This window comes from Oryzias latipes, chromosome 4 (assembly GCF_002234675.1).
Source record: "Oryzias latipes chromosome 4, ASM223467v1".
Taxonomy (NCBI): domain Eukaryota; kingdom Metazoa; phylum Chordata; class Actinopteri; order Beloniformes; family Adrianichthyidae; genus Oryzias; species Oryzias latipes.
Window position 1 is genome coordinate 24,530,950 of NC_019862.2, and position 27,104 is coordinate 24,558,053.

Below are 27,104 nucleotides of genomic sequence, written 5' to 3' on the forward strand. Positions count from 1 at the left end.
GGACCCTTGGTAGAGGGGGTTGCTTGGACATCACTGTGAGCAAGCAGGAGATGTCCTCTCAGTGCCCTACCCGCCAATTTTAACTGCACCCTTTAGTACACACACCCTTTACCCCTCAAAAATATAAACTCCAACACACAGGCGTACACACAAATACACATACAAGGAAGTAGGGACCTCTGATCTTCTGTCCTCTACCCCATCCCTGGCTGGGGTACCCAAGCCCTCTGCAACGGCGGCCGTGTTCCCTGGGTGCTGGCTTCCTGGGCCCGGCAGCCCTCACTCCACGTAGGGAGAGGGATCCCCGAGTTCTCTGGCAATACCAAGAGCCGGGGATCACATCTGAGCTGGGGGGTGTCAGTGTCCCTGTCGTGTGGGTTCTTGTCCTTGCCCTCAAGTGCCGGCCCCCTCCAAATTCCAACAGTGGGTGAGCCTGGTCGGGCCATATTTACAACACTCCTTGAGGGACCCGGACTTCTCTTGGGGTGTTGGCCCATGCCTTGATCTCTTCCATGGGAACGGGGTGGGTGACTGCCTGGAGCATGAGGCGGGTCTCTCTTGGGGGACCCTGGCTCGTGTCTGGGGTTGGGGGAAGCTAAGAACTCCTAGGTGGTGGTGCTGGGCTGCTCATCTGGGCTGGGGGTACTCTCCAGGGGCGGGGCTACCCAGGCGGGGCAGGGGGGATTATTCTTCCGTCCGGGCTGGAGCTCTGCACTCTCTGTTGCCCTGTGCCTCCCTGATCTCTGGCATTGGGGGCCCCTGTAGCGGGCCTGCTGGCCCTGGCCTGGGTGGCAGACGTGATTGCTCGGCGGGCTTTTTTCCATCTATCTGCCATACTGTGCAGGTGTTGGGGGTCCTGGCTCCTACGGCGGGGGTTTTGGTGTCGGGATGACACGGCACACTCCGTGCTTATTGTTTTTCCGTCAACATCAGGTGCTTTTAAGGATGACATTGCACAACATTGGTTTGTGCTACAGCTCAGTAACAGTAGTATGTTCTCAACGATGACTGTTTTTTAATGTGCAACAAAAACTGTACTTAAAATTTTATTGTACTTTATAAATTGAATTAATCAATTGTCGGGTTCCACAAGAGTCTCCATAAGGACCTCTGCTTTTTCAATCTGAATTTTAGTGCTAGTGAAGTCCTACTTTAACATCATGGTCAGATGTATTACCTCTAACAGATGACTCGAGTCCAGATATCTTTAGATAAAAAGTTATTTAATCTGTTTTTTTTTTCTTTGTGACACAAACAGTGTAAGGCTCAGAACCGGTTTCACACTTTTAATCAAAATATACAAGTTTCATCGGATATAAAACCAATAATCACCTCAGACAACCGTGTATAAAACATGTATATACACTTGACCAACCTCCCCTCCCTCCTGCCACAGACCGATGCCATACCTGCCTCATCCGGCACAGAAAGACCGTGATGCGTTCAAGTACACCTGGAAAAAGGGATTTATTTTGCTGCAGAAAATGTTTTATTGATTCATGTAATGATATGAATTATTAGTTTCAATAGGCTAAAGCTCTCCTTGAATGTTAAGTCACAATGTTAACATAAATTATTTTTTCGTATCTATAAACACAAAAATCAACAAAAGTAATGCCTACCGTATTTCTGGAGTACATAACTTTTTTTCTGACCTAATAAGAAATTAATGGGGTTTGTTGAAAAAATGAGTTACGTAAAAGTACTTTAGATGATTTAAATTGATTAAAAAGAGAAATTCGTCTAATGTCTAATCTCAAACCGATTACACAATGAGATTACCGGTTTTTACTATTAGTTACACATTTAATATAACCGTTTAAGAAACATATTAGAATGTTAAAAAAAAAAACGGCAAATTAATTGGTGTTCATAAAGTTATACTAGACTAGAAGACTCAAATATGGATTTAATGTTTGATTATAAATTAGAATGTGGTTTACCAATTTGGCAGGGTTTATGATCCAATCCAACATGCTTTGTCAAAGTTGGTGTACAAGGTCAATCACAACTACAAAACTGTTGGCTTCAATTATAGCGTCAAAGCTACATGCAGAAATGCATCCAGTCAGTGGCTTTAAGTTTAGCTTTCAATGTAAACCGTTCAGCAATCAATGGTTGAGCACCGACTGGAACGTGATGAGTTAATCTGCTGGGGAATAAGCATTAAATTGATCAAACCTAGTCTGCTGGCCTGTCTTCGTCTCAAGCTGGGATACTAGGTTGAGACCCCAGTCAACGTTCATATAATAAAAAATATAATAGAAATATAAAATGAGGACAAAAACTCTTACAAGCATCAAGGTTAAACTAAACTTAACTGTCTTTGTAGTTGAATCTAATCTGGACATCAAAGTCCATGAATGCTGGATGCATACTAGATTTTTGGGATGCCAACTCTGCAGTTATTTTAGATCCAATTTGTTGCTCCAAACTTTAGAGCCATATTTAAAGTTCACTTTTAAATCCAAATAAGTGTGTGCTGTAGCACTTTATTTTGAAAAAGTCTTCCCAGGTGCCCTGAAAGCATCACGGTTGCAGAATCAGCAGTTCAGTCAGAGGAAAGTGTCGTCCTCACTGTAGAATCTTGGGTTTTGAAGGCGGGGAGGATCTCTGAGGGGCTGGAATGTCCGCTTAATCATAACTATTTAACAAACCAAACCAGTGTCTTCTGGTTTGCTGTGGGGCGTCCTCCCCCTGTCCAAACAAAGAGGAATGCATGTCTGATCTACAACTCAGTGCTGCTTTGAAGGCACTCCACATACTCTTTTTGTTTTGTTTTTTCTCTCTCCCCAAACTGAAGTTGCACCGATGGGCTGGATCCAGTCGAGAAATCGCTAAACATTCCCACAGGAGCCTGAACCAGTCCACAAATCCTTTTTCTGGTCCGCTAGACCAGAAACCTGAGGCAGGCAGATTTGTTTGCATCTAGAAGGCCATTTTTGGTTTCAGCTGTAGTGGATCACAAAACGTATAAATAAAACCGTTCAAGGCGACAGACAAGCTAACGACACATTCCATGGGGTTTCTCAGAGGAAACCATCAAAGCAAGAAAAAGGAAAAATTAGGAATGATTAAAATAATGCTAGGATAAATGATAACAACATGATTGCATAAGTGGAAATAAAGAAGTTAAAGAAAAAAAAAGAAAAAGAAATAATTAAGTTCTACGGCTAAAAATCCAGCAAACCCTCTATAACAGTTCACGTGTTTCACTCTATGACCAGCAGTACAAAACACTAACAAGCACTGACAACACCACCAATAAAATACACTTAAAATATGGATATATCTGTAATACATCTCTACAGTAAACCTTTACCAACTGTAAACCTGCCAATTCACAGAGGCTTTTCAGTTAAAGAGGAAGTCACTGCGACTTCAGAATTAAGGCACAGGGGTCCTTTGATAAAGCCACGGCATCATGAACAGGTGAAAGCTACAGCAGGAGGATCAGGAGCAGGAGAACCGTAATCTGAGTTTAAATGTTTGAAATGTGTGAAATTCGAATTTTAAGATTTAAGTGAGAGCTGAGGACAACAGACCCCAGGAGTCTGGTTTTTTAAGGTCCGACGGCAAGAAAGAGATTAAAAAAATGTTTATAGCAAGGCTGAGACTGATTTGAGAGTGTATTCTAACAATCTTGTGGCTACATTTTGAAAAATCCTAAAAACCCGGATTCCTCCAGATCCGGACTTCAGAGGAAAACCTGGGAATTTTCTCAAGAATACCTGACCTCTGAAAATGAATCAATTAATTTAAAAACAATAATTTAAGGTTACATCAGACTTCATGGTAGTTTCTGTAGACGCTTGTTGGAATGATCGGAGTGTAGTGGGTGCCATCCGGTCCGCTCCCTGACCAGGATCTGACCGGCGAGTCGAAGGCTCAGATAGAGGACTTTGAGAAGGAAACCCGCAGGTGGTGGTTCTCTCCCAGGTCGTGGTTGTGGAGCTGGATGAGACACTCAATGGCCTCCTCCACAGAGCCCATCTGGATCAGAGCCATTTTATGGTCCTTCCTGGAGGAGAAACCAACAAGATTGAAAGCTCCAGGGTAGTTTGGGGGCAAAGAAACACCCAAAATCATGACTAATGACAATCACTAGGCTCCGTGCACGTAACTAAGGAGTTCTACCGCCTTGAGTGTGACGCCGACCATTTCCGGTTTGCGACTTCTGTAGCAGCGACACGGCAGATTTTGATTGCGAAAGATGGCATATATCACCCGTTGTCTACAAGGTCTCCCGAAAATCGACGTGAATGACATATACAGGATTGTCGACCAGTGCGTGGTTACATGGGCAAAATATCGTGTCGAAAAAATATAGTGTCGAAAATACCGGAAGGGAAATGTGTCCTGTTGTAAACAAACCTTTGCTTTCAGCGTGTCACATATATTATGCAGCAGCTCGGTAATATACGAGGCGATCTTCCAAACGTGCTTTTATTAATGTTATGAATATTATGTAGTGCCGGTCCGCTCATCATTTTATATTTAATCCGTGTGGTCAGTGCTTTTTTTGTGGAAGAAGTACGGAGCTGGAAGAAGAACCCAGTGTTAGGAGAGGCTAACAAAACGGGCTAACAACATTAGCCTTTTGATGGACACAAAATCCAGGACCATGCGGGAAACGCTGCAATCTGCATCCTGGCTGCACGTAAATGTCTGGGAATAACATCAGCCTTTATTTTGTCGGGGCACAACTAGAAACACAATTCCAGGTGATTTTTTTGAACAGTTTCTAAGGACTGAGCGGCATTTCTGCTCTAAGCTCACACACACTGTGTGCTCTGCTCTGCCATCGCGAGTCCGGCCGCCGCTAACCCAGAGCGGCGGTTCGGCTCGCAGTCCGAATTCTCACACATAACAAAACAACAAAACGCACACGTAACAAAGCACCTTCCCCTCAAACACATTAATAAATCCGGCTGCTGTGCTCAGAGAGGTTCACTCGGTCCACTGGCACCGGAGCCCGAACGCAGAGCTCGGTTGATGCCGGGTCCAGACGTCAGTGGACACGCATCCCTCTGCATCTCCCTCATAAGGGGTGAAAGAGAGGGGAGAGCCAGCGGGGCGAGAGCGGAGCGGCGCTTTACGCGGGGCGTCCGCAGAGCAGCTGATCGGTCCTGTATGAGCTCCAAAGCTTTCTCTCAGCGAAACACAGTCTATGCATGACGTAACCCAGAGCAGTAGTGACACACGATCGGAATGAACCGTTTACATGCTCCACGATCGGATAAACGATCGGTATAACCCACCTATCTCGATCGGAAAGAAATTTTGATCCGAACGACTCGAGTCTGACCGGGGCAAAGTATTCCGAACGGCGTGTTTATGACGCATTTTCTTTCCGATTGCTGCAAATATGAAACACGACTCGTCTTGCTTGGGGTGAAGTCCTCCCGCCGTGTTCACCATCCATTCGGCTCTCACCGACACATCTACTGGAAAGCTATGAAAGCTTTTAGTACTGTTGCACTTTTACAAATTCGCACACGGGTACACAACAATGTTGTGATGTCTTTGTCACGCGTTGAAACACCAAACGCCTCTCTTTTACCCGAAATCCACTCCTATTTACTCAAAACTAGCAACTCAACAAAACTCCCCACAACAATAACACGACCAACAGGAAGTTGTCGGCCTTACACTCGAAACACGGAAGTTAACCGGAAGTTCTATCGTGCACATAGGCTCTTTGAGAGACAAAAAAAAAGTTATGCTAGCTAAACACTCAGCTCCAGCTGAGGCACTGGAGTTTACTTGAATAAACTCTAGTTTGAAGTGAGTTTATTCAAAGACCCACTATGATGGAAATAGTGGAGGACATATATAAAGACAATTAAGCTCAAAATTGCATTTCTGATTATTTCTTTTTTCAAATAGTCGTATATCAAAAGCAGACGAAAAAATGTCATCTTAAAAAGATCGCATTTGTGACAAAGAATACAGGATACTGGTTTGGCCACAAGCTTCCAGTTCAGCTCCGTTCTGATGCATCCACAAATACATCCATATGCGTCTTTGTTTTCCTCGTCTGAGCTGAAATCTGAATCTCAAATGTACGGCTGGACAGCTTAGATGTTGCTCACTATTTTTGCTATGAAGGGCTGTAAGCTAGCGGAAGAGTGCTTAAACTGAGAGCCCTCAGCAACGGAGGGGTAAGGGGGGCAGGGTTGCTTCTAGAAAACAACAGATTTTTGGAATTTGGCTAAAAAGGGCATAATCATAAATATAATAATAAAAGACCACAGGGAACGCTTTTACCATAGATAAAAAGGTGATCGGAGTGGGACTTTAAGTACAAGCACACTTAAGATATGTCCTCCCCGTGCATGCGTGGGTTTTCTCCGGGGACTCCAGCTTCCTCCCATCGTCCAAAAACATGCTTCATAGGTTAACTGGTTACTCTAAATTGTCCCTAGGTGTGAGTGTGCGTGGGTGTGTGATTGTGGCCCTGTGATAGGCAGCCCCGTGACCCACAAAACGGGTTTAGAAGATGAATGAATGAAAAAAGACAATTAGGAGTCGGAAAGACCTTTTAAACTCTTGTAATTGGCATCTGAGGTAAACAAAAGCACATGCTAGCAGCCTTTAGCAGCCAAATTTGTGTAGCATTAAGTATACGTTTTGTACGTAGAGCCCGAAAACAGTCTTAAAAATGTGCGTAGTGACATGTGAACACAAGAGTTTTGAACGCGCAAGCCCAAAACATGCAAGTACAACCTTTACATGGACTTTTCATTGGAAGTGGTAGCTTGAACACGTGTTGTAGAGGCCGGTGTGAATGTAGCTTAAAGCACATCTCAAGAGCATTCTGTGCTCAATTTCCAGACTCAACCCCCAAAGGAGGAGGAGTCTAAGCTGTACTTGAAAAGACAGCGCGTTATTACACCCAGCAGCCTTAAAGGGCAGAAACAACAACTTATAGGACTTACTGAAAGAACTTGAAGGCTTTAACCACAGCTCCTGAACTGGAAAACAGCATCTTTAGATCATCTTCAACCACAGAGGGGCTGAAACCCAGATGGGGAAAGACAATCAGACATTTCATAATGGTTTGGAATTAATCCAGGCAAACAATCAAAAAGAAAACACTTACGGGATGTTGGAAAGGTGCAAGGTGGCCGACGGTGGAAAAATGTTGGAATAGTTCTTAGATCCAGGCTTTTTGAAGCGGTGCAGGGGGGAGCTGCTGTAGTCTTTGGTCAGACCCTGGTCCTCGTGACCTTCCCGGGGGAGCTGCACACTCGTGTGTTTGGACAAAGTGATGCGAAGAGGCCTCCCATGCAGCCGCTGACCATTCAGATGGCTCATCGCTAAGTGGGGAAAAAGTTCACATAGGTTCAAAAATAAAAAGTAGAAATCATTTGGGCAGAAACTTTTAGGGAACAAAAAGTGTTGGAGTGGTACACTTTAAAATAATGGTGGAAATAAGGGCAACATAAGAACATTTTCAAATTTTGTCTACAAACCTTCACAAACATAAAGGAAAACCCTTCACTAAATGAATATTTCTCATTCATATTTGGCAAAAAACAACCCCACACGTCCAAACTAAATAAAAACCACTTTCATGTTTCCTTTTTACCATTTTACAGTTGTTGATCTGATCATTTCTTTTCAGTTTTCTTTTGATGACGAATTTCCATATTTGTCTGAATCCTTTAAAAAAGAACGATTAAAATATGTATTTGCATATCTGTACTGTACAAACACGTTTCCATTAAATTTATTTTAAAAAAAGTGAACACATTCATAAATATTTAAGCAGAAATCTTTGTTCTGCATCTGTATTTTGATACATAGTTCAAACTCTTATTTTTGGACATTAACTTTATTAACTTTTTTTATAGTGTTCCACATTGTCTACTCCACATTGGACAGAGTATTTGTGTACGTGTGTACTTAATAATTTCTATGTTTTGCTGACCTAAAACCTTTTTTTTAAGTGTGAAAATGTAGTCCACTTGAAAACTAGACCACGGGTCCACATTTTTCTTGCTCATATTTACTTATTGCTTTAAAAACATATTTATGATCATATTTTGAAATATTTTTAACACAACTTAATATTTTGACGTTTTTATGTATTGTATGACTTAAACTGTTACCCTTTTCTATCAGTATTTAAATATTGTAATCACATGTTTAATTTTTTATTAGTATTTTAACATTTTACTTTTTTTATTAGGACATTTTATGCATTCGGACTAAATAAGTATATATAAGTATACAAGTATCTTGGCGTAATCTTCGATTTAAACTTAACTTTTAAAGATCATGTAAAAAAAATATTGTCAATTTTAATCTGTCAAATTTTAAGGAAACTGGGTATTCTCTGACTACTGAGGCAGCAAAGGTTTCTATGCATTCAATGATTTAAGTCATATAACTTACTGTCTTACTACAGGGTCCCAGACAAATGAAAGCACTTTGAAACCCCTTAAGTCTCCGTTTCAGAGAACCCAGAAAGTTTAAACCAAAAGCCTCTGCGTTATCCTTACTGTGACATTATAACCATAATGGATTTTGAAAGTTACATAATTTACATGGATGCCTGTCTCATTTTGAAAGTTTTGAATGGGCTAGCCCCTCCCCCCATATTACATTTTATAGGTTAAAAAAAACAAACAAATGTTGGAATAGGCACCAGGGCTTTAACTCCAGGGAACTGCAATGTTCAAAGGCACAGGACTAAATTCAGCCAAACATTGGTGTCAATCAGAGGAACACACTTTCACGGCACATTAGAAACTGTGAAAACTATCCTACCATCCAAACAGCTCTTAAACAGTGGCTGAAAACAAACCAGTCCTGCAGACATTAGTTATTGTTGTTTTTCTTAAGGTTTTTTTTAGACTCGCTTTTTATTGTAAAAAACCTTTGTAAATATTTTTACCACTAATATTGTGCTATTGTATTGTGTGGTAAATGTAATTGTTGAACCTTTTATCTGCCTTGGGACAACGGATGAAATTTAGCAAAAAGTCTTCCATTAGTAAAGTTTTGATTGACTGATGTTCTCTAACATTTCGGCTCATCGGCACACCAGCAGAAGGCCGGAGGGGAGTCTTCTACTGAGCATGTGCGAGGTTACCTAGCTGAGCCTGGGTGCTGTCGCTCATCTGAACCAGAGCGTTCTCCTTCTTGTTGAAGAGAATCTTCACTCGCATCACGTCGCCATAAACACCTTAAACACAGCGGAGCAGAAAAGAGAGACACCAGCAGGTCAGGAAGCGTTTCATGATGGTTCCACACTCAGCCAGAAACCTGGACAGTCCTGAATGAAGCTTTAAAAAAGAGAATGCTTTGGAAGAGATTCTGAGTAACAATTGAAGATAAAAATATGTAATCAGCACTTTAAGGAGCTTCAACAGTTTATTTAGAAGGAACATGATCTAATTGAGGTTGGGTTAAAGGCAACAATTGGTTACTCTTCCAGGCCAGAGCAGGAACGTCTTTGGTAAGGTTTGCTTTCATACTGCACCCCTGATGCCACGTTCACATCGGGCTCACATCAGCCTTCCAATGAAAAAGCTACTTAAACGCACGTATATGTGCATTTAGGGCTTTCGGGTTCAAGTTTTTTAATCCATTTTCAGGCTCTACCTACAAAACCTGTGGCCATTAAATGCGCGTTGGAAGTAAAACCAGTTGAACTTTGACCAATCGGGGACTCTGACTTGGTAGCGATGGACGGTTCGCATCATTTTCAAGGTTGTATGACAACAAATCTTTTATAAATCGGAATGTAGCTGTGAAAGAAAAATCAACAACCTCAGGAAAGATTAAAAAAAACAAGTAAAACAAGCAGGAAAACCTCTTTCAGGCCACTCCTGCTAATCATCTATTATTTATTCACACGCACCTCTTCACTACTTTATTCCACACTGAGAAAAAAAACGTTTCTTTTTTTTACTGCTTCTTCTGAGTCTATATTTGTTCCAAAGAAACAATTATCAAACAAGTACAAATCCCCTTCTTTTAACAGTTTCATAGATTATATTTTTCACTTTGACAAAAACAGAAAACTCGGTTAATTTTGTGTTTGTTTTCCTTTTTGGGAATAGAACAGCTCAAGCGCTGATTCTGTAACGTTTCTAGGCAGGGGTTGTGCAAAAACAACCTGCAGCTGCAGGAAGAGCAGCAAAAAGATGCTGCAAAAAAAATAAAAATAAAAAAAGAATTAACCAGCTTAACGGCAAAAGCTGTCTAACCCAGAACTATTACCAAGGAGAAATTTTAGAACTGGGTGTCAGAGAGAATAAAAATACCCCAACATTTCATTAAAAAGTCATACTTTTGCTTAAAATATTTAATTAAAATGACAAAACTCAGTACAAGAGCAGCTGGTTTTGAACTTGACACATGCAAACTGAAGGAAACCCAGCATGCAAAAACATAAAAATTCCACTTTTAGTGGAGTGAAACACACAATAAATGCAGCTTAATGAGATATGTTGCACAAACTGTTAAATGAAGTTTGTCACAACATGAAGTGCACAATTCTAAAGTTTTACTGTCAATTTTAGAATCACAACTGACTTTCTTTATAAATGTCAAAACAAACACTTTTGACTAAATACTTAGACTATATATCTAAACATAAACAAATTTAGGGATGGCTTACTGCATTTATTCATTTCTGTGTTTCTTTGTTTGAATATGTGATTAGGTGGGCGGAGCTTTTCTTTGCACACAAAAAGGCCTAAATTCCAACAAAATGTCAACAAGCTGATGCCAAGTTTTTGTAAAATGTAAAAAGAAAAGCATTTTCCACCTAATTTCCATATTTTAAAGGGTGACAAACACTCAAGAAACACCTGAAAATAAAAAAAATAAAGAAATGTAGAAGGGCAGACAAACAATTCTAAAGTGCGGTTACTTGTTTTTTCTTGTGCATTCCTTTAAGCAATACAAAGACGTTTTCAGCCCTCCATAAGATTTAATTTAGAGTCATCATTTCTTAAGAAAAGCTGGTTAAAAAACTCTTAAAACACAGATTCTGATAGAAAAACAGGCAGTTATTATTTTCTCCCAAACACAAAAACATGAAATAATTTTTTTAAAAAGAAATTCATGAAACAAAAAAAGGGAAGAAAATGTTTACCTCAAAATCAGAACAACCAGGTGATACTCATAATTTAAAATAAGAAGCGAGTGACAACATACCGAAGAGAATAAAGAGGCAGTGGGGCGTAACTCTCTTTAAAGACAGCAGAGAAGGCAGCGAGGGACAGGACAGGTAAAGGTGGGAGGGCAGGACAGGTGGAGGGTCCGAGGCGTTTCCATGGCAACAAATTAAAGGGGAAAAAAAACAAAGACAGGTGAAGGATCAATCAGAAGGTTAATTACCTTTGGCGAAAGGGAAGGGGGGGTGTCAAACAAATGTAAAATGAAAGGTTTATAAATGAGTGTGTGTGTGTAAAGATGATGCTGGGCATCGTCTTTAACTCACTTTGATATGAGAATGAATAAATAATAATATGATCATGAAAACCTGAGTGTTTGAGAGCAGCGACACTACGCTGAATCAATCTCATTCGATAGGTTAAGTCTTGTCATTTTGGAATTAACTGGAGTGTCAACTACAAAATAACGGGGTGGGATTACATAAATTCGCTTCCTTCCACTCCCTTTCAAGCGATATATATTAATATGCTCAATTATCCTAAGTTTCATTAGTTACTGTATGAGTGTATAACTGATGACTATATTGCTTTGTGTATCATTTCTATTTGATTGCTTGAAATAAACCATTAAAAAAAAAAAACTTCTTCAATCATTACGGTAAAAAAAACAACAACAAAAACGATGTGCGTGTGACTAAAGTAAGCAGATGTGTTAAATCTTCGGTGAGTACATGGGGTTATCACACAACTAGGTCACAGTTTGACATCCAGACGGGCGTTTGGACGAGATGTAGGCCGAGGACGGCTCACCTCAGCGTTAAGGTTGCTGACCAGCACGACGGAGTGTCCTGCAGGGATGGCTGGGAATCCCAGCCTGGCCCCAGCAGGGAGCGTCAGAGAGGCCAGCGTTCCGGGCAGACCGGACATCGTCAGGCCTGCATAGGGGGAGGAGACTGAGACATGCAGAAAACAGGTGCTAAAGCTATAGCAATCACTTGTGGACATCCATTTTTTTGCAATTGTACATCAAGACAAAAATATATACATATATACATGCATATGTGTACATAGATGTGCATTTTTAAGCAAGGTTAAACAAAGCCTGGCGTGTTTGTTCAAATTTGATATGTTAGGTGATGATCATAAGTGACAATAGGAATAATCAGAAACACTCAAATGAAATGAACTTGCATGTAAGGATGTCCTAAGCTCAGTAGAATACAGCACTAGTTTGAGCGTTTACTTTGTCCGTTCTTTTTCTCCAAACAGAAACTCTTTCTTCTACTGATGCAGTCGTGTTACTTTTTTTATGGGCGTATAATCTTCATAAGCCGTCATTAAAATCTCAGACTCCTTCTCACTGAAGTATAGCACTCTCTTTTTTTCTTCATGCGTTTCCATGGTGACTCGGGATATTGGCAAGCCATTGAGAATGTCTTTATGTACTTGCCGTGCACGCCCATTAACCCAGGGTTACCAAGTCGAGCGTAATTACGCCAACTCATATCCGGTCTTTTGGAACTGACATACCCAGAGTAAGCAAGTTCAGCCGGATTTCAGCCAGAGTTCAGGGTTTAAGTCAGGCTAGTTTAAACGTGCTTCCTGGAATACCCCCCCTGGTGTTTACAGATTTGGACTTTGAGCTCAATAACTCTTCATAAACGTTTAATTTGGACAGCAAGCTTGCCGTAATGTAAACAATGACTTACAAAAGCACTTCAAAATAAAAAAAGCTGATTTTCTTATTTTTAATGAGACTGAAATGGCGGGGAGACAAACGCCAACGGACCGTCTACAAAGTGCAAGCTCAGAAACAGTGACTCAAAAATAGTGTCTCAAAAACAAGCAAAACTAATAAATGGTTACATTGATAAAAGCTAATCAGGAACATTGATCATATTTATGTTAAAACAATGATTCTGGAAGAAACTAATTTAGAATTTCTAAGAGTTTTTAGCAGAGATATGAATCACATCTGATCAAAAATGTTTAATATCTGAAGATAAAGCTACAGTCACCACACTTTCTCACATTTTCACCTTTTTTTACTAGTTAATATTTAATTCTTTTTCTAGTCAACATTTGCTCCATTTTTGTTAGTTCAAGCTACTTCACAGAGACTCTGTTTAAGTGTTACATGATTTACAAAAGGGTTAATAAAACCTGATTTGATTTTTTAACGTGTTACAAAAGTATTGGTTTAGGATTCGGGATCAGCAGATACTCAAAAAGAGTATCAAATGACTCGGAATCGCGTCAGGGCCAAAAAACCTGACCAGGGCATCACTACTGTTCATATTCAAAATGGCATTAATAAGTATAAAACGTCTACAAAAATATGATTAAATAAACCTAAATTCAATTAAATAACCTTAAAAAATTAACAAAAAGGGAAAAAAAGGTCCATGCAAAAAAATTAAATAAAAAGAAATAAAAAAACAAACACTCAAACGCTGAATTAATGAAAAAATTAGCTTAAAATGCATCAATTAAACGGTCGAGAAATCCATGATCTCAAAACCAACCTGGCTGGAGAGCAAAGGCTGGTGGGAAAGCATGAGTTGCTCCCGTGTACGGTGAAGCAGAGATGATGCCAGGACCTGCACAAGAAGTCGTCATTCCCTTAATACTCGAGTACAGGACCAGGTTTGAAATAATGAAAGTGAAATCCAGACTCTAACCGAAGGCTGTGGCCATGGCTTGGTGCTCCATCGTGGGCTGGCCGTCTCCGGACGGCAGGTCCGGCCTGGTGAAGTCGCGGCTCTTGTCGTTGTTGTATTTCACGTTGAGGGTCGTCAGCTTGGAGAAGCTGATCCTCAGAGTGCAGCAGCCGTTGTAGATGTTCTGCCCATCCAGAGACTTTGAAAAACAAAAACACCATCAACAGACACTGACCAGTGACATGAAGATCATTCAGGGAGCAGCTGGTGCTCACCACTTTGGCCGCCTGAGCCGACGCCCCTTCAGCATACTGCAGCAGAGCCTGGAACTGGTTGTTCTTGGTGAAAACGATGATCCTCAGCACAGTGCCGAACTTTGAAAAGATCTGAAGAAGAGGAAAATCCTGCTACAACGGCTCCATGTTGCAGTTCTACAGCACATCATGACAGCTGTGCTTCATATCATGGTCGTTTTTCACTAATATTTAAGAAAGGTTTAAAATAAAATCCTAAAACCACAAAATGATTTAACATTTTCCCGAGAAGTTCCATAAATCATTTATTTAAACAGATGTTTATTAGTAAATAAAGATCAATACAAATACAAATTTTTCAAAGAGTTCAAGTATTTATCCATGTCTCAAGAAGCACCGCCTCACTCAAACTGCTTGATGGTGAAAACTCAATCATTTCTGTGGTTTCAAATTCTTCTAAAAAAAAAAATTAAAATAAAAGCTTCTTGGTACTTCTTGCTATGCATTGAGAATAAAATGTGAGAAATTTCATTTTGTGTGAGACTTTGACGTCCTCGTTACTTCAGAAAAGTGTGAAAAACGTCTTTTTATCCCGAATACAATCAGGTTTTTGAAGATGTGAAGCACCCGTACGGACCCTGATGATGTTACCTGGCACAGTGCGTCCAAGGAGACGGGATACAGCAGATTCTCCACCACCACCCTCAGGACGGAGCTCGGAGCCACCACCAGCGCCGCAGTGTCCACATGAGACGAGCTCAGGGCCCGCAGAGCCGCCTGGGCCCTCTGAGGGGGACAGGGGGATGAAGGATGAACAACGGAGGACAATCGTTGATACATGCGTGTGAACATGTGTTACCTCTTGGTTGGGGGAGTTGTCAGTTTTCAGCTCCTTGTGGTTGGAGAACTGGACAAAGACTGGTTGTTGTCGGATAATCGGCATCACTGTGGAGTAATAACCCACCATGTTCTGCGCCGCTTCCTCCGAGTTCATCTCCAAGAAGGCCTGGGGGGGGGGCACAAAATAGCCACTTGAAGAAGAAACCCTAAAAAGCTTTTTTTTGGTTCTTATAATCACTACAATACCATCAAACTCCCTCCACCGTGCCTCACTGTTTGACCTTTGTCACAGCAGTAAAATGTAAATCATGCCGTTTATCTCCTCAGTAGCAAACAATGTTCCTCAAACCATCATTCAAGCTCAGGGCTATAAAAGTACAGAGGGTAAAGTAAAGTACAGCTACAGTACAGACACTACATAATCCAGCCACAAGAACAATACGCCAGTGTGTGCAATACAAAAGCTATTTTCATGAGCTGCTTGCTCATGAAAATCGGTATGATAACCAGTTTGCATGATGTGGCAGGTTTAATTACAACACATTCGTTCAAGGCAAACTGTAACTTTTAAAGTTTTAGAATCAAGTGTCATGATCATTCAAAGCTACATTTTGCATGAAGTCTCCGTTGTTTTTCTGGTTGTTGGCTTAAAAGAAACAGTCAAGCTTTTAACCTGGTTTTTGGCTTTCAGCATCAGCAGGTTGGTGACGTCGCCGAAAGGCAGGCCGAGGCTGATGACCTCGGTCTCTGTGATGTCGATGGGAAGCTTGCGTATGTGCAGGACCCTGGACGGCACGTTGGGACCCCTTAAGTCACCTTTGAACTTCTTGCTGTCATTGCCATTGGCTTCGAAACAAGAAAAGAAAAATATTTCAAATAAATAATCAACACGGGCGGCCGTGGTGCAGCGGTAGACCTCTGAATAGAAGATTGCAGGGTTTATTCCCGCCTTGCCCAACCATGTGTTGAAGTGTCCTTGGCCAAGACATTGAACCCCACCTTGCCTCTGGCGGAAGGTTGGCGCCAGTGTTCGGAGCGGCGCCGCCATTAGTGTTTGAATGTGCGTGTGAACGCGTTTGTGACTGTAAAGCACTTTGGGCCTTTGAGGAAGGTAGAAAGCGCTGCACAAGTATACGCCATTTACCATTAACCAAAACACATTACTACGACATTTTTATGAGACAAAAATAAAATAGTCCTTGGGATCGCTACAGAGGTGTACCACAAAGATCTTTCCTGGGACCATTATCCTTTTTGATTTTTCAAACTAGTTTGCCACAAGAAATAAACTGATCTGATGTTACTTTTTGGTACCAACTGTGAAACTTTTGTGTGTCCTTCATCTTTTTAGTCAGAAAAACAAACTTCTTATATGAAACAAAAAGCAGGGATTTAATCAGCCAATTTCCTATTGTCTATCCCCATCAGCTTGGGGGTGGGAGGGTTGTGTGTAGGTCTGGGGAGGGGGCTCTATTTGAATTTTAGTGTTCATTTTCATGTCATTTATTTTGTTTTGTCTTAATGTAAAGCACTTTGTGTTGCGCTTTTATAGTAAAAGTGCTTTAAATAAAGATTGATTTAATTTAATTTAATTGTATTAATTGGTTCACCAATCAAAGGACCCCCAGTATTATTACAGCCATCTTGGCTGATTGGTGAGAAGAGAGGAGGAGGAAGACACTAGATCTCCTTTGGATTCTGCTTGTGTGCACAGAGTGTGTTCTGACCTGTGGTGTTCATGATATACGGGCCGTTGGAGACGCTGGATAAAAGTTCGTCAGATCCTCTCTGAGGAAAAGAAAGCAAGCTTGTTAACGGGGCTCTCAAGCTATATGATTTTGGTATAAAACAGGAAAGCCATATTCCAGAAAAAGACAGGAAAAAGATTAGAAATGAGGCCATTAGTCATGTATGTTGGTCAACATACATGTATCCTGTAATGTACACATTTCTGGATTGAACCAAAAATCATATACCATATTTTTTGGATTACAAGTCGCATTTTTTGTATAGTTTGGACAGGGCTGTGACTTATACTCAGGAGCAACATATGAGGTTATTTTTTAACCATAAATATATTATACATCATATATTAGTTTATTTGCCACTAACAACCGGTTGTCCTTTACTGGTTGTTTCCCACTGAAACCACCAGAGGGCACTGTAGATGTGTGTATGAGATTTTGCTACTGGCAGAAACACAAAAGAAGAAGCACCATCCAAAACAAACACGGAGGAGACACGGATGGTTAACCACCTGAACAAAAGGTGTTCTTATTTGCATTGAGATATTATTATTTTTGTTTTTATTTATTTTTCCTTGGGAAACAGCAGTCTGAGTCACAGTGACATGGGAATACTGCTGAAAGCACCATCATTCATGTGCTCCTGCAGCACAGAAGGTAAATATCGCAGTAAGAGAAGAAAAAAAAAAAAAGACACTGGATGATCTTATGAACCCAGACATGGAGGTATGTTTCCAGACGCTTTTGTAGAGCCCTTTAAGATAAATTAACCTGATCTCTCAACATCAGCCAAGATTTTCTCTTCAACCCACTCCTTTTCAAGCACACTGTATTATTTTGTCTTTTAAACCACTGTGTGTTGACTTTCTCATTTGTTTTTGTGTTTGAAATAAACTAAACTTAAACTGAAACTATTAAATATTCAAAAAAAATTCAACCAAAGACTTTAGAAACATTTTCAATCAATGTATTTTCTGTTCACCAAGTGTCTTTTTGTGAGACTTTAAAATTGGGTAAGAACACAAATTAAACCAGTAGAAGTGATTAAAGTAGCATATTGAGAGTATTGCAATCCTCCCATGATTCCTCCTGGCAATCAGGCAGCACAATGTGCTTCCCTGTCATGACCACCTGAGGGGAGAGACTGAGAGATCTGACTATTTTACAGTCAGCTGTAAACCTCCCAGGCTGAACAAAGACTGCATGGAGAAGGCCTCTCCTCAAAGCCCTGCAGCAGCAGCAGCAGCAGCAGCAGCAGCATGGCTCTGTTCACTTCCTCTTGGGTTTCTGCCACAGCCAAAAGCTGCCAGCAGGTGTCACTAAAGAGAACCTGCCTGCACACCTTCCTGCACAGGTTCAAAAACCATTGGGACTCCTTTCCAGGCTGGGCAACACCTTAAACGGCTAATGCTAGTCTGACACCCCCCCCCCCCTTTTCTCTATCCCCCTTCACCCCCAGAATATAGAAAAGCAGAGGGAGGGGGGGAATTCCTGAGCTAAAGAGCTCAATAAAAACCAGATGCAGACAAACAGGCTGACCCTCATCAGCCGACATCGAGAAAGCTCATCCTCAGTGTGACCCGCCATTAACAGTTCCCAGCCAAATGCAGAAACCATTAAAACAGAGTAGATTTAACCTTTTAGCAAAACCGCCACCCAAATATTGTCCTTTTGATGAAAAGTTGTTGATAAGTCACACAGCCGTCAATACTCGGCATTGAAATGCGTTTTCTTTGAAGCCATTTCTGGTACATTTTAAGACAAACAAGTTTTATTATTAGGTTTTAAACATACAAATTCATAAAATTATAATTGAAATTTTCACATTTGTTCAGTTTGACTTACCAATTGTGTAAAAACCTCTTTCATAACCAAACAAAAGTGGTTGGAAAATGGAAATATTGTATATTTTGAATCGATTGAGCAGTTTTGGAAGCAATATCCAGTCAGAATTGCTGCATTAAAATCCTAAAAGATTGTAAGTAAATACTCAAGACAGTTTTCAGTCCAGCTCTGCAAATTTAGGCCAAAGTCAGAGAACGCAGTTTGGATCCCAGACCCTGCAGTGTGATGAATGCCGATGCTCCTGACAGCACAGCTCATAGAAGAACAAATGCAGTCAGTCAGTCAGTCAAAGGTTGAAAGGCAAAGACACTTTGTTCTGAGTAAAGACTCAAGTTCACAAACAGATCTGAACAAACAGCAGGACTTTTGGAACAATGCTGGCTGGACGCGAGACCAAAGGATGGAGAGGTTGTCTTTAAAAAGACAGACAAAGTACAACACAATGGAGAGGTTTGGGTTTGCTCTGCAGATCCTGGACCCAGCCACCCCGAGGTATTTATTTAGTCTGCCCGCCTTCTCTTCCTTTAACCAGAACTTCATCACTTTGACATGTAAAGGCAACAAACAATCGAAATGACTCAACAAGCATCTTCACCGGATATAAATACTATTACATAATTGAAATGTATACACTTTTGTTGCAACTTCTTTTGGAAAAGGCAGCTTCGAATTAGTTTTTGCCAAAATGCATGAAACTTGGGTAAATGACCAAATCTAAGCCGCCTTTATCTCAGCTTTGAAGAGTCAATAAGAGACCAAAAGAAGCTCCAGTTTCATAATTACCCTTAAAAGAAGATGAGGTTTAAGGTTAACTTATCACCATGTTTTGGGAACATGGGAGCATTTCAGCTCAATGTCATTTAAGACGAGTCAAACCAGCTCAGACTCCAAGCTTCCCCAAAACCTAAACTCTAAATTAAAATAAAGCAACAGAATTTATTCAATAAATAATAAGGTATCCTAATATTTAATTCAATTCAATCTCATTTATGTAGCCCAATATTTACAACAACAGTCATCTCAATGGGCTTCATGTCGGTGATTGTGTAATAAACCTGAATCAATCCAAACCAATATTTAGACTATAGCAGCTTGTGCTTGTGGGTAAAAGGGCCCTTGGCTCAGCAACAACCCCTCTACTGACATGAGCAAACTTATTGAGAGTTTTGGAAGGTCAACCTTTTCCAGTTTAGGAATAACAAAAACCCCATCAACGCTTAAGCCACAATAATATTAATCACATGTATACAGATATTGACAGATGTTACACACCTTTACTGGAACACCAAGTTAGATTTGAAATGTGGGCGGTTGTAATGCAGAGGTCACCCTCTGATCAGAAGGTCACGGGTTGGGTTTTGCTGGTGGTTACACGTTGCTTTGATACTGTGACTGTAAAGTCCTTTGGGCCTCAGTCAAAAAAGGATACATCGTCCTTTGGACCAGAGAAAATGAATTTTGTTTAGTCAAGTTTTTTTTTTTTTAATCCACCAAAAACTACAATTCCCAGAGCTCCACCCCTTCACATTTGGTCATTGGAAAGCCCCAAATGTCCTCATTCAGTAGTATGCAGTGGTTGGAGGATATTCAGGTTTAGAAATGTCTTCTACAGAGGACAAATTTGGATTTCTGGTTGTGGGAAGAACTCCATTTAACAGATCCACTGTTTTCCTTTCTAGCAGCATCAGAGGGACTCCTCTTTTCCCAGCGTCTCCTCAACTTCAGGATTTTCATCCAATCGAAAACAAGGGATGGCTAGAAAAACAGGGAGACTCTTATTCCAATAGTCCATCAACAATGTCTAAGAAAATACATTAAGGTTCATGCATCTGAGATGGTAGCACGGCAACACAAACCAAGACTTGTACCAATGGTTTTGATTGAAAAAATTCAAGTAACTTTTGACAGTTTTAAATAAACTCATCAGTTGCCCCACAGAGGATTTCAGGGCATCATTGAGGAGCAGAAGCAGGGGGCGCTGCAGAAGGTCCGGCTCCTATTTTTCGTCGTGCATTTGCATGTTTCCACAGATCCGTTTCAGGCTTGTTGGGAGTTCTCTTATTGAGAAACCTGAGCGGACGTTTTCTTATCTGAACAAAGCCGCTCCGATCTCCTTACCGATCCTCGCATGAATAATCCAAAACGGCAGAAACCCGAGCGACGCTCTGCACTGACCCCCCGCCCTCCAGCCCCGCCTCTATCTGCAGCTCCATCTCTGCTGCTGGCTGACAGCTGCTGATCGGACCCGGCCGTCACACGCAGACAAAATAAAAGCCTCCATGCCGCATCAGTGGCTTCACAAAAATGAAACAATAAAAAAAAATAAAAAAAACAACGAACCGAACAGAGTAGATTTTTGACAGACAGTCTAAATCCAGACTAAGTACTGCTATTCCAAATGATTTAAACGCTTTTCATACTTTAAAGCTCCAGTCACCTCAAATGAAGATGAGTTTGATACTTCAAGCTGGTTTGTGAAGGCAGCTCTGCTGCAGCAGGAAAAATACGACAGAATTATGGAGGCAGGTAATGAGAGAAGACTTCAGCAGCCTGACTTTCTGTTATTGGGTTCTAATGAGATCACTCTGAGCAGATATCATTTTCCAAAGGAAAATTACAGCTTGGCGTGAGTGACTGCATGTATAATCTGGGTCAAACTTCTCACATCAAGGCTGGATTTCTACAGAGCATCCTGGACTTTTCCAAACCTACAACCTCCCTTTTCCCATGTTGTCTTTTCCTTGTCAGATTATCAGCGAGCGTTTCTGTAACCGTCTCTTTAAGGGGAGCTGGTGAGGTTTCGGTTGACTGGCCTGAGGTCACAGGAGGGGACGGGAGGTGTGCGATTCCGCCTTCAGCGCTTCCTGCTCCCAAATCCTGCTCTGTGCCTTCATGGCTTTCATTAGTCAGCAAATTTACATTTACGAAAACACACGAGTGAATGTCATACAGCGACTCAGGGAGGGAAAATTTAAAAATAAGGAGGAAAAAAAAATTAAAAAGAAATTAGTTAACATTCTCATCAAGAAAAAATAAATAAAGGCTGTGTCCGAATTCCTACCCTGACCTCTAACTACTATAAAACTATATAGTGCTCTAGATTTTAAAAGAAATCGGGACACCATGGTTACATTTGTTTTTTAACGGCAAATATGACGTCATCGATTTCACAAAGTTAAAATCTAGTTCAGACAAGCGTTTTGCGACGACCACTGTCTTTTGAAGATGCAAATGTTGATGGTTTTTTTATAAAAAGACATTTAAATACTTTTGTTTCTCGCAAAAATTGCTCAAACGCAATGCATTGTGGTCTATATTCGCCCATCTAGTGAGCAGCAACGCACACTTGTTTTTGCAGAGACATTTGGGAAATTTCTAGGGCACTTGATTTTGGGATTGTAGATTTGGACAGCACTAGAAAATGGCAAACGCACTATATAGGGCACTATATAGTGCGTAGGGAAGGAACTCAAACACAGCCAAACCGTTTAATATTTGTGCTTGAGGTCAACGTTTCCAACCAAACTGTCCAAATGATCCCCCAAAATTGTCATCATAAAATTGTCTTTAAAGTCTTTTCAGTGAGATGAAAATATTTACGGTGATGTATCGCACCAGGATAGTCTGCAAGGAAAACAACATTGGGACTCTTCCAAAGCAGCACGTCCTGGTTAACACACCTGTAACACCTTGACAGCATTAGATTACACCAAAGCCTCCTGACTCCATCACTAAGGATCAAGACGCCCTGAGGTGGAAACTTCTACCCAATCTGTGTTTTTCAAGAGGTTTTGCATGACAAGATTTTAATTGACACAACAGATAAGATCAATGGATTTCAGGCCCCCAACATTCTGCTTTAATTCCACATGCTTTTGTTTGTTCCATCCTCCATGAACATGACACCTAGACCTGGGCTGCCCAAGCCCGGTCCTGGAGATCCTTCACCCTGCCTGTTTTCCCGGGTGTCTCCTTATTCGCGCCAGATTTACCAGATTTGACATGTCGCATCATATCTCTTCCAAATGAAGGTGGTGGACATCCAGTATAGTAAACAGTAGAAAGAGACCCTCCCAAAATGTCCAGTGTGAACACCATATGTGCGTTCAAGAACCCATGTTTAGGGCGTTTTTGAACGTGCGACACGTGAATCGTGTGTATTTCACTTTATATTTAAAAGCCCAAGCTTACACAGAAAGTAATGTAAAGCCGGGTTTAAAAATGTGTGTCTTTTATTGTTTTCTTTTCTAATCAAGACAGTTGTTTTAGAGGAAGTTCAAATATTTCAACGTTCTTATAGCTCAAATGTGTGGATCACTGGGGGCGTGTTTTATTTGTTTGACTGACTCGACAAAACTATTTGGTACGACACATACCGCACTTCCATTTTAGGAATATTTGTTAATGTGGGCGGAGTAAATATGCCTTTTCCTTTTGTGTATGTGTGATTATATTTATATGCGATTCCTTGCAGTGCATGTATTTTTTAACTGGCTTTATTGGCCTAAATTACTGACAGAATGAACTGTGGATCAGCCACCTATTAAAGCAATAAGCAGCAGTTTAACTTCATTTCTGAATCTCCAGGTCTGAAAATCTCACCTAAAATGTCCAAAATCTTGAAAGCGTGAATGAATGCAGCGGGATGGCAGAGCAGCCAGCAGGCCGGGCGGAGGCTTTCAGAGACCTGACACATGGCTGAAAGTCCGCCTGACCAAGCGATTGCATCCTGCAGAAGCAGCTGCGTCCTCCTTTAAGAGCGCATGTTGTTGCATAATGTGATTATTCTCTCTGACTTTCAGTGGAAAGTGATTTGAAGGCAAATTACAGCGGGAGTTTGGGCCTTCAGCAGCCACAAACAAGAGGAACCGGTGATGGCAGGGAAAGTCTGAACTGCTCCCACGCTGCACTTTCAGCAGTCATGACGGCCACAGCAGCAAACAAAGCAGCAAACCAGTCTGAAGGAGGAAGAGGAGGAGGAGGAGGAGGAGGAAAAAGAGGAAGCAGAGGTGCCTACCTTAGTACCAACTGTTAAATCTTGGTGGACACTGCTGTGAAGAAAAGACAGCGTGTTAGAAGCAGCAGGGAGAAAAACTCAAAAAACAACAACAAAACTAAGGGGAAAAATTAAAGGGAAAAACTATGAGGCTGCAGGGATGTGTGAGGAGATGGAGGGAGAAGCCGCGAGAAAACAAACCCAAGAGGAGAGCAAGAGACAGATCAGATGATTAAAGGGATTTCAAACAAAGCAGGGCTGCGGCTAACAAGCTCACTTAAACCTGCAGGACTTTGTTAAGGTTCCTGTCACATGATCTGCTGCCACACAGGAAGTGAGTTTACAGCGATTATGTCTTGTAATTGGACCATCATGTTATGACAATACGGATTTACAATAATGTGATTCTGACCGAAAGGAACTACTACTGTAGCATTTTTAGTTCTAATCCATTTTATGGACTGAAAGCGTGTTTCGGACCTTCAAAAAAGGTGTTTTTCCCCTTCCTGGGATGTTGTTTTAATCTCTCGTTACCTGACTCCTTTTAGCCAAATTATTGATGATCCTTTTCTACAGAAGCATTTATTGATGTTGGAGAAATGTTGTCTTTGGTAGATTTAAAGACGAAATCTTTTTCTACATCTTCATTTCAGAGCAATTACCATACATGAGACTGAATCTGATAAGCAGCACACTGATGCAAAATGCATCTTCGTACCCATCTGGGGGTGAAAATAAGCAATTGTTCCAGCTCACCTGCCCTCACCCTAAGGATACATTCACATCGCCCTCAGCAACATGCGTTTAAGGGACTATTTTCAAATAAAAAGTCTTAAAACTTTTGTATTACCGCAAGTTTTTAATGCAGTTTTCTAGCTGAAAGTCAGTCGAACTATGACCAATCAGGGATTCGGATTTGGTAGTGACATATGGAATGTGTCCGTTTTCAATTGATGAAAGTGCCAACCGTTTGCAAATTGATCATCGAGGAGAAATCAATAATTGTGGTTTGTCCCCAGTGGGAGTTACATGACACAAAGTCTTTCATAAAACAGAATAAAAAATTAAAAAGTGAAAATTAAAGTCTGGAGCAGATTTGCACCTGCTTCCACATTTCGCACCAAACCTCTTCCAAATGCGAGTTCCTGCTCTAGTGCCGGGTAGCGACAGACCAGTGTGAACACTATGCGCTAAAAGCACACTTCCAGAGATCCGACAGCACAAGAACAGAACCCAAACAGCTAGAATTTTGTTCAGCTGTGATGTGAAATTATAGTTTTCATTTTTTTACAATGGTTCCAAAACAGCACCGTCTGTAACTCTGTAACAACCAGACATTTTGCATGTCTGCATCTGATCAACGTGGAGATTTGACACCAACAGCAATACAAAGACATGAGTGGATCATTTGTCTACAGGTGGATGCATCAGAATGGAGCAGAGCAGGGAGTTGCGGCTTGCCATTGCAGGTTTTACGCCAGTTACGAGCTTTTTCAAACAGCATTCTTTCGTCTGCTCCCGATTCACAACAAGTTGAATAAAGTAATACACAGAAACGCAATTTTAAGACTAAACCTCTTTAAATGAAAAAAAGAGAAATGGCACAAGAATGTGTTAAAAACACCACAAACACATTTTGTCAGGGCCTATAATGGATATGTCCAGTTTGGACCATTTGAGTTGGTATAGATGCAAATAGAAAAAACCATAAGCGTCCATAAACACATAAATGAAGTAGAGTCCTCCTGATAGACTGGCAATGTAGCATCACTGTCACCCATTTAAGACCAAAATTTATTTAAATTGAAAAAAAACCTTGCTAACAGAGATCTGCATCAACAGGATGACACAAACATGTGACAAAATACATTATGCCAAGTTATTATAATGCAGATTAAGCAAAAGCCTGACAGTTTTGTAAAAAAAAAACTGAATCTGGACAACCTTTTCCAAAGTTTTAACACCTACAATGTCAAAGTTCATAACCAGTACAAAAAGTAATGTGAATAAAGCTGATCAAACTATAAGTTCATCTATAGGATTCCACATAGATTGGACTTTTAGTCAACTCAGTGTTTTTTTGCACCAACTCAACCGAGGTTGTTTAAAGCGCACGTTTGTCTGCAAACAAAAGCCACTAACACAAAACCTGGGAGTTGCAAACTCATAAAACTCTAACAGGATATTAAAAGTAATACACAGCACAGTGGAGGAAGTGATGAAGCTTTAAAAAAAAAAAAAAAAAAAAGCCTGGCACACCAACCAGCGGCTGAAGTCAGCCAGAACCGGCTGATCAACTGGAATCCAGCGGGGGGAGGAGGAGGAGGAGGAGGACCCCTGAGGGCAAAGGAGTCTTGACGAAGCACGAAGATTCACCTGAACAACACGAAAGTAATCTGACTGATCCTGAACAGGTAGAAGGACACGGAAGCCTGTTTCCACAAGTTTAACGAGGATCCCAAAACCCTCAGAAACTATTATAAAGCAGTTATTTAGCTTTAAATAAGGGGGTTTACTGAATTACACAAAGTTTATGCACTACTTTAAGGCTTTTTTTCCCCAAATTAGGCAATTAAAAAAAAGACTGATGAGGAGGGAAAACCTGAATAAAGAAAGGCATTTCACTATATCTTCCTAAAATCTGCAGGGGTCAACAGGTCCTTCAGGCACCTTAGCGGACGGTCGAAGCGAACTCCAGCTAGAAAAGCGCCTTTTAACGATCTCTTCCGCGTCCGCAGCTCCACAAACCTGCTGCGACCTGAGCCTCGCGCTCCAAACTCCCCAGTCAGAGCTGCTCCTTCATTCGGGCCCTAGTCAGCGCTTCGCGTTAACCCCTGCACCGTTTTAATCTGCGCAGGAAAAAACTGAATCACAGGAAAGTTACTTCCGTCCTCTCTCGTCTGGGCTTATAAAAAGCAGCAGCTTCGAAGGTTTCCAGCTTCATTTCGAAGCAGCATTTTGTGAATTAGTAGCTTTAGATGTGTTCGAGCGCGCAGACTTCTTTTATTCGGCTCAACTTGGTCCGGGTGTGTTTGTTTTGATCAAAACCATCATGGGAAGGCTTCCCGATCAAGCGCAGCGCGGTGGGCGTGAGAGCGCCGCAGAGCTCCGCTGAAGTTATATCTGCTGCTAGTGCTACGTGTCTATAGATTTCTTTTTCACGCTACTGACATCTGAAAACCTGTACTTTCTTCACAAAAGGTCCCTTCATGCGAACTGCGTCCCGTTTAACGACCACATTGCATTTTTTTTGTTTTGTTTGCTGATTCCTGTGATATTGGCTCGGTGTGAAGCTAACCCAAAGCTAACAGAGCTAGCCCAGCTTCCTGCTCCGAAACCTACATATTTTTAATCGACAAACAGCCGATGATGTACTCTGAAAAAACACTGTTGTCAAATACGTAAACATATCAGCGTTCTTAACTGGAAATACAAAAAAAGCCGTAAACTGCAGAACGATAAAATATAAAAGAAATTCATAGGAATTAACTCACCCGTCCATTGCACAACACGGAACTGCGAAGCAACAGGTTCCAGCCAGCGGCCGCGGGACGCCCCGTCCACTGCACATATAACCCAACAAAATGGAGTCCTGCTGCAGAAATTCATTTGATTGGCTGGCTCTC

At 41.1% G+C, this 27,104-nt stretch overlaps 1 protein-coding gene across 3 annotated transcripts; it reads right to left on the reverse strand.

Moving 5' to 3' along the window:
• Positions 1-1,202: 1,202 nt before the first annotated feature.
• ptbp1b (polypyrimidine tract-binding protein 1) lies at positions 1,203-27,063 on the reverse strand. 3 transcript variants are annotated; one of them, XM_011474328.3, is made up of 15 exons: positions 26,973-27,063; positions 23,500-23,533; positions 16,620-16,680; positions 15,566-15,738; positions 14,912-15,058; positions 14,704-14,838; positions 14,074-14,184; positions 13,820-13,997; positions 13,664-13,738; positions 11,949-12,073; positions 11,179-11,212; positions 9,104-9,196; positions 7,106-7,322; positions 6,942-7,019; positions 1,203-4,021 (listed from the first exon to the last, which is right to left on the reverse strand). In XM_011474328.3, exons 1-15 carry the CDS (start codon positions 27,047-27,049, stop codon positions 3,889-3,891), a joined length of 1,671 nt encoding a protein of 556 aa, XP_011472630.2. In that variant the 5' UTR covers positions 27,050-27,063; the 3' UTR covers positions 1,203-3,888. The 3 variants fall into 3 exon arrangements, with proteins under 3 accessions (XP_011472630.2, XP_011472627.2, XP_011472629.1); XM_011474325.3 differs by having other exon boundaries at positions 11,949-12,091; XM_011474327.3 differs by lacking the exon at positions 23,500-23,533 and having other exon boundaries at positions 11,949-12,091; positions 26,973-27,050.
• Between the last annotated feature and the right edge of the window lie 41 nt (positions 27,064-27,104).

Coding starts and splice junctions, on each gene's coding strand:
- ptbp1b (XM_011474325.3), bottom strand. CDS start 27,049: ATGTGCAGTGGACGGGGCGTCCCGCGGCCGCTGGCTGGAACCTGTTGC. Junction 14,839..14,911: donor ACAACTCCCCCAACCAAGAG/GTAACACATGTT, acceptor TGTCCCCCTCAG/AGGGCCCAGGCGGCTCTGCG. Junction 13,739..13,819: donor AGCCATGGCCACAGCCTTCG/GTTAGAGTCTGG, acceptor CTTCTTGTGCAG/GTCCTGGCATCATCTCTGCT.